The sequence below is a fragment of the Phlebotomus papatasi genome, chromosome 1 (assembly GCF_024763615.1).
Source record: "Phlebotomus papatasi isolate M1 chromosome 1, Ppap_2.1, whole genome shotgun sequence".
Lineage (NCBI taxonomy): Eukaryota > Metazoa > Arthropoda > Insecta > Diptera > Psychodidae > Phlebotomus > Phlebotomus papatasi.
Window position 1 is genome coordinate 66,354,996 of NC_077222.1, and position 8,371 is coordinate 66,363,366.

At 32.0% G+C, this 8,371-nt stretch overlaps 1 protein-coding gene across 1 annotated transcript; it reads right to left on the bottom strand.

The window, feature by feature from the left end:
• Positions 1 to 6,058: 6,058 nt before the first annotated feature.
• LOC129810418 (uncharacterized) lies at positions 6,059 to 8,125 on the bottom strand. The gene is made up of 2 exons (XM_055860886.1): positions 7,877 to 8,125; positions 6,059 to 7,728 (listed from the first exon to the last, which is right to left on the bottom strand). Exon 2 carries the CDS (start codon positions 7,075 to 7,077, stop codon positions 6,439 to 6,441), a length of 639 nt encoding a protein of 212 aa, XP_055716861.1. The 5' UTR covers positions 7,078 to 7,728; positions 7,877 to 8,125; the 3' UTR covers positions 6,059 to 6,438.
• Positions 8,126 to 8,371: the final 246 nt, after the last annotated feature.

An 8,371-nucleotide genomic window follows, 5' to 3' on the forward strand; every position in this document is an offset into this window, starting at 1 on the left:
TTGTCAGTGGTGTGCCCCACAATTAAGGCTCTAAGGGAAATTGTTCCCGGAATGACAGAAGCGCGGGAAGGATTCCAGATTCCACAATGGAAAAATAAGTTCAAGATAAACCACTTAAATATGTGCGGATCACTGTGGGATGCATTATGGATCCACTAAAAGATCACAGGAGTGCTCCACAGTACAAAACACTAAGGGAAATCATCTATTTCGGAGAAAATATGTGGAGTTGTGACAAGTTGAAACATGTTCAAAATCCATTGAAATAAATGCAAGTTTTCGCACCGTATTTTTAAAGGATTTCACTATTATAGGAATGATGATCACACTTGGGGCTACTTTGGGGGCCACCACTGACCAAAATATGCCCTTTGAGACAGAAAAATTGGACAAAATACGGACAGAAACACTCAAAGTGACGCCAAGCACCACGGTATAATTTCACATTGGTTTTTTTCCACAATTTCTCGCAATAAAACGTTGAAATCCGCACTGAGATGATGTATTTCACTGTTTTCTTAAAGGATTTGATCTTCTTTAATCAAAATTAGGGCATAAAAACTCAAAAAACAGGAGAAAATACTCACCGATATGGATGCTTCCTGCAGCTGTCAAACTGTAATGGTGAATTTACACGTTTTGAATTACACGCATCAAATTTTACACGCAGTGGAATTTTTACCACTTTTTTAGTGACACAGTTCCACTTGAATAGTGGTAAAATTACATTTTTGAATTACACGCTGAAAATTTTTACACAAATTATTTTTTTACACAAAATTTACCATTTTTATAGTGGTAAAAATTAAAATTTACAATTCTTTTAGTGGTAATTTGGAAATTACACGTTATTTTTTTTACACGATTTTTTACTGTGTAGTACAAGTTTTAATCCTACATAATTAAAATACATAATTTATCAGCTTTGAAGCTCAAATACTAATCTTAGTATATTTAATTAACCTTGTGATTTGAATTAGATATGTTAATAGTTAGTGAAATATTAGGATAATACCCAAAACAATTGTACTACGGTTGATTGGTTTTATATTGTATTTAGTAAATTTAACAAATCATGTAAATGAACATGAACGCAGGTATACTTTCTGAAATCTAATAAAATAAACTTATTAAATAAATTAAGAATAAACTTTAGGATTTTGTACAACACAAAAGTTTTAATCTACTCTCAAAAATTTATTTAAAAAAAAAATTATATTATCTTTAAACTCCAGAAATGCATGCTCCTTAAATTTTATTATACTAGATCATCATAGTTAAAATGTTTAAGAACATATATTTGTCAAGAATTTCCAGTTGTCCGGAATTCAAAATTTTACATTACAAATCTACATATCCTTCTAAAATTTATTCAAAAAATTAAAGAAATATAATGTTAGTTAAATACTTCTACGTATTATTTTAATTATTTTATATAATTTTATCTAATTTAAAGTATTGAAAAATATTTATAAAATTGATAGTGAAAGCAATTGTAATTTTAATAGATTTTTTAGAAAATAAAAAAACTTGTAGTTTTTTGATATATTTTAGTGAAAATATTAGTTACTATCAAAATAACTAAATCCGATATAAATATAAAATTAAATATTTTAGAATTAGCACAATAAAATATAAAATACTTTTCTTTAAAAAACCATTTCCTAAGATTGAAAAAAAAAAACAATATATTGCAATGAACTTAATATATTTAATGAAAATACTAAGTTTAGGGGAGGGTGGCCAGCGTGGCCAGCCTTAAATATTTCTTTATTTTTCTTTTTTCTAAAGCAAAAAATCTTTTCTAATAATTCTTTTCTTTACTGTTAATCCAATTCTATTTTATTGTGTTAATGGAATAGAATTCAAAGGCTGACCATCATCTCCTAGTAAATTTAATATACTGTCTAATAAAGTACTAGATCTAATCATAAGTATTACCAAAACCAGCTGCTCAATACGATAATTTCAAAAAAAATAAATTAATAAATATTTAACAAATAAATTAATAATTCATTAATAAATGCAATAATAAATAAAATTAATTAATTTAATTTTTACTGCTCAAATTGTGAAGTGACTATTTATTTAAATAATGATTTCAGTGTTTTTTTTTTTGTAAAATAAATATAGTAAAGTGGGGTAACTGGATAGTTTTCCGAAGAGTGCTACTTAAACGCTTGTTTTTGGAATTATGATATTCTTTTTTACTTCTTCTAAATCCATAAAATTATTCACTGTTTCATTCAGAAACATAATATTAAAAAAATATCAAAAATATTAAAGAAAATTTATAAAATATTGATAATACTGTAATAAATCAGCATGCACTAACTGGGTCGCCTTTTCGCTAATTCCCTTTTAATTAAACCTTTGGATTTGAAATACTTTTTCACAAGGAAAAAATAATAAATGTTTTCAATCAACCAGATGTCATTAGCGAAAATATCACTGCTAGAAAATTTTTAGTGAAGAACCCAGCTGGCACAAGATTGAAATGAGACGATTACACTCACTTATTTAATGGATAAAAATATTATTTTTGCTTTTTCTCAAACATGAATAGTTATATTATGTTACGGAAATAAAAATAAAAATATTATTTTAAGTGGATTAGGGTAAAGTGATGTAATTTGGAATTAATGCTACAAGTTGGACAATTCGCCGGTACAAGTTGGAGATGGCTTTTTCTTGATAAATACAGTACAAAATTTGTTTTTAAGCACAAGGAACAAATTATAAAACTAAAGCATTAAAAATATACAAATAAAAATGAAGTACTAAATTTATCAAGACAAAAAGCCCTGTCCAAATTGTACCATTGTCCAACTTGTACCACTTTACCCTAGTCATAAACGATCCAGATAGCGAAACGCCCGGATTAGCACACTTGACTGTAAAGCACCTTCAATGAGCGATTAAAGTGCAATCTTAGCACCAATTTGATTCTTTTTTTAAAATATCCGCTTTTCATGCACAGCACATTGTATGAATTGCAGGCCAGAAGGGCTGAATGAGTGCAATTTGGAGGTGCCTTGTTCGTTGAAATTTGGTTTTATGGGTCCAACAAACAGGGACGCAATTTCCAATGCAGATCATTAAATTCAGCTGTCCCCTATTTTGGACACAGAAAAAAAAGTATCCCCTGGGATGCTAATGAAGTCATTATAGACATTTAAAAATAGCGTGTAACTGGAAAAATGTGACTAACCCTTTCCCTTCCATCATCGCTGAGGAATTTCCCTGAAAGACAGCATAATTCATGATTAAAATTTATTGGAATAATTCAACGTCTCTATCTTGTTGCCTGTCTAAAATTAAATGCCACTAATCGTCAAAAATATGCCTTATTGAAATAGTAGAGCTTCAGTTACATTTAATCCGTCATTTTTTCCAAGAAGGGAGGGCAGAAAATTAAGTCCAGCAGTTGGTGAAGGAGTCTATAAATAGGAATTTCATTTTTTCGGATAAATGGGAGAAAGTCTGGAGGAGAAAAAAAATCAGTTGGAAGAAAAAGGGGTTCTCCAGAAGCAATTTTTGGCATCCGGAGTGGAATAAAAAATTTTAGGAAAAAAATCTCTGAGAGTGTCTCAGACTCAATTTCCGGAAGGTAGGGCGACCCAATTTTTCTGGCCAGCTAAAACACCCGTGCAGAAATAAATTGGAATGTCTTGAGTGAAGTTGGAGGAACGTGAGAAAACATATGTCTGAATGGGTCTTTTTGTTTGCCACTGTTTTGCATCCGAATGGCCGGAAAAGCTGCAGAATTAGTGGCACATTGTTCCACTCTTCAGCTACCATTTCTTTCACTTCAAGAAGCCAGTGGCATAACATTAGCCCAGCCACTGGTGAGAATTACGCAGCATTGACCCAATTCTTCTTGGAAATTCACCTTCCACCCTGAGGATTGCCAGAAGCATCAGAGAAATTATTCAGAAAGCGAAATGACACAGCCAACAAAATTAATTCATTCCTCCAGGAAATTTCCTTTCTTTCACAGGCAATTAAATTCAACTGCAATTTTGAGAGTCAGAGGGTGGAACAAGTTGGGGTTTCTCCCCCTTTTTTATCGAGGTATCCCAGTAATTAATTGTGATTTAATTAACTAAGAATTTAAATGACGAATTGACCTAAATGCTTATGAGCGTAATTACAATATTAAATATTGTTTTAACAAAATATTTGGGGTAATTTATTTAAAATGTTATGCACATCTTTTAGGGGATTTAAGGGTAAGTGGAATGGTCTTGTGAAAGTGAATATTTCTCTGACCAGAATACATTTGCATTTTTAATTGTGTTCCTTGTAAAGATAATTAATGAGAACATTTATTTAACATGAAGATTTATTAGATGGTCAATCATTTTACGATCTGGGGGATTGTTTGATATTTAAACACTCATATTAAGTACAAAAAGGCATGGCCCTTTATTGTTAAACATTTCAAAGAAATATCGTAAAAAAATAATTTTGTAATGTTTCTAATTTATTAACCTTAGTACAGGAATGTTTTGCATACATTTTTTTGAAAAAGTTGCATTTTTAAGAATTTATATAATTGTTCCTCTTTCATAAATTTAAATATAAATTAAAAATTTAGAGTAACTTCTGCAAGGTTGAAACAGCAATTATGAATAATTCTAAAGTTACTCGTACTCACTTTCGACATCTAGTTAAATTTAATCACTTAAAATATGGCCTTTTGTGTTTCTTTTTATCCAAACGCTGCATTTTCTTTCCTGTGTCAAATCTAAATTGAAATTTAATTTTATCACGGAATATTGAAATCTGACAAATCCTGACGATATTTTCAGGCAACTCTAATCGATGAAATACGCTTCGAAAGTTATGAAACGAAAACCAAGATTAAAAATTAAATTCAAGTGGAATAGAAGTAAATTTTGATTAAATTATTCTCTTTAATTATATGGACGGTTTAGGCTAGTTTTAAATGGTGCGATAAATTTTGGAAAGAAATTGAAATTCATCTATTGACAAACATATTTTATCAAGTCAAAATTAAAAGTCTTTAGATAAAGAAAAAGTGAGGGCGACATAAGAAAAAAATATTGAAAAATTGTACCATAGGGGAGACAGGGGCATGGCAAGCATGTGGCAAGTTAATTTTTTTTATATGGAGCTATTTGAAGCCAATTTCCTACATTGATCTCGGACTCAGCTCACAGTGCTCCGAGGAAAAAATGTATTTAAACAAAAATTTAGTATATTTATCCCTCCTTACGTTAAGGTATCTTATAATACGGAAAAACTTCTCACTTTTTAGATATTTAGCGTAACGGTCGCGAGTGCAAAAAAATTCTCATACAAATTTAAATCGAAATATGCGAAAGCGGCTTCAAATTTAAGGCAACTTGCCAGGGGCGTGGGGCATGGTTTTGGATATTGGTATGTTATAGTTTGCTTTACAAGGAATATTGAGGAAACCATAATTTTATTGAAGTAAACACCTCTCTTCCTATTCTTTAAAATATTTATAAACCTGATACTAACGCTTTTTTGCAAATTGTACGTAACGAAAAATTTCATTCGCTGGCTAATTTGGCCGAGTCTCCTCTATTTTAAAGTTGCAATATTAAATTAATTATTATTAATTAAATTAACACTAAACCTACCGACCGTTGTTGAGCGTTTTTCGGTCAAATGACAAACCGTGGTGGGGTATGATACTCCAAAAATTGTCTTGTAAAAGAGCAAAAAATTAAAATTTAAACACTGAAAAATATATTACATGCATATTTTTAAAAAAAAAAATTGGTTCATCTAAAATCCAAAATACAAATATTTCCTGTTGGCTGATGAGTGTTAACCTAGCTCTTTAACGAAGGATTTTGTATTTACTCCCGATCACAAGTAGATTTTGATCCTCCAATAGTGTCTTGGATGAAAGGTAAATGGAACTCTATTTGCACAAAATGTCGTTGAAGTTCGAAGAATTCAAATTCAATTTCGAACAAGTTGGGGAAAATTTATCAAATATCACACTAAAAAGCTCGCAAAAGAGTTACTCAGTGATTATGGAGTGATTATAGTAAAGAGAGGTAATCCGGATACTTTTCATTGAGTGCGACTTTAATGCTTGTTTTTGGACTGATGAAATATTTTTTTCGCCATTCCAAATCAATAGAATTATTCTTTGTTTAATTTAGAATCATAATAGAAATAGAATTTTAGCAATAATATTGATGAAAATTAATAAAATTACGATAATATTAATATATGCGCAAGAATGTTACTGCGATGCTTTTTTGTAACTCCGTTGAATTCGATGAAACTCGGATGCTCATTTTAAGGAAAAGTTTAATGCATAAAAATGAGAAGATATTATTTCAAAAACATTTTTTAGAGTTTTATTCCATCAATTCATTTCATTAATTTATTATTTAATTATATATATTTTTATTTATTTTAAGATTGCACTCAATTCTTTGATTTTTCCTCGGTTTTCTTGGCTGACTTCCTTCCACGTTTTTTCTTTTCAGCTTCAATTGGCATTTGAGCCTTTTCCTTTACCATGTGTTTCTCCTTTAGTTTTATCTCCTTTTCTTCTGCCCTTATATTTTTGTTCCTCTCTCTGGTCAACTTCCGTTCAGCAATTTCTTTCTTTTTTTGTAAATCCTGCCTCAATTTTTCCTCCTGTTCCGCGATAATTTCCTCGGAAGATACAATATACTGGTGTTTGACATTGCTGGCTTTGACCCTCTTCTTCTGACGACGTTTTGGAATTTCTCCTGGACAGAAATAGCATTGTTTTAGTGTGTCGAAGATCGGTTGAATCTCAAAAGTTGCAGAGAGTTGGTTTCCAGGGATGACTGGATCATTTGAAGGATTATTGTCGGTGGCCTGATCGTGCTGGTTATTGATAATGGACTCCTCTGAATGTTGGAAAACATTTTTCGGGAAATAAAGACCAGCATAGAAAAGTGGCCCATCCATCCAGCCACTCTGTGGTGACGTTCCCATTTTCCATCCTTCTGCGTTGTGAATGGCAATTTTTGGAGTAATGTCAGTTTTATGAACAGCCATTGGAGGAGCAAGTTCGCCAGTAGCTGACACCATGAAGAGTACTGTGATACATTGCTTCGGTCCTGAATTTTTAAGAGATGGAACTACACGTGAACCTCTCCTGGACAGGACATTTCCATCTTCCGGTGTCAAAAAGAAGGCACTTTCGTCGCAATTAAAAACACGGTCTGGTGAAATGCTCAGAAGGTTGTGTTCTGTGAAATATCCAAGACAATTCTGAAACCATTCCGTGAGGTCTTCAGCAGTAACAGTAGCTCTTTCCAATGAGAAGGATTTTGGTTTGCGTTTGCTGAGTTCTGGATGACGCTTAAGAAAATTCCTGAACTAAACGTCTCCGGGTCTTCCAGCTGTAAAATGGTTTGGAATTTTGTAGACCTCACAGATGAGTTTAACGCTGTCCAGAACTTGTTCCTTCCCGATGGGATGCCAGCCATCCGCACATCCCAGGATCCATTTGACAAGTTCTTTTTCCTGTTCTTTTGAAAGAATTGTTGGCCTGCCATTGGGGCACTCTTCCGGGTATCTGCCAGTCAATTTGTTGTGCAGTGTTGTTCTTGGGACATTAAATGTTTTGGATGCATATGCTATGGTAGAACCATCTCGTACACACTGCAAGGCATTCCTAATACCTTCCTTAGAGTCGGGCTTGTCCTTATAGGTCTTTTCTTTTGTTCCCTTTGGCATCTGAAACAGAAAAAGAGTCCTGAACAATGCAAATTCTGAACCAAAACATTGACTTTCACCGCATCCGACATGCATCGAAATGTAAACATTCACAAAAATCACTTATTTCTGTATGAATTATTTATATTATCAATAAACTCTTACTCACCTTGTAGATCAATAACTACACTAACTTTTATTAATAATTTTGATTGCAAATAATGTTTTATTATATAGAAAAAACACTAAACTTTTTCCAGCGACGAGCTGTCAACAGCAAAATTTTCTCAGAAATTAAATTTTTAGTACACAACCCAGCTGACCCGAGCTTAAAAAATATTTCTTTTACCCACTTATTAAACCGATAAAAATATAATTTTTGGTTTTTCTTAAAGTAGAATAGTTATAATATGATACTTCAGTAATTAATTACAGAAATAAAAATATAAATTATATTTTAAGTGGATGTATCGGAGTTAAATCGGTCGCGGCATCCGAGTTTTGCAATCGTCGGAGTTACATGGCCTTACTATAAATACTGGGGCGAAAACAGTAAACGTCATTGTTCAGTTTTTTTCCTCACAACAATGTGAAGACCGTCACATTTTGACACTTGAGCACTTCGAAATTCGAACAGGATGTAACTTCCGCCACCTTGCGAAAG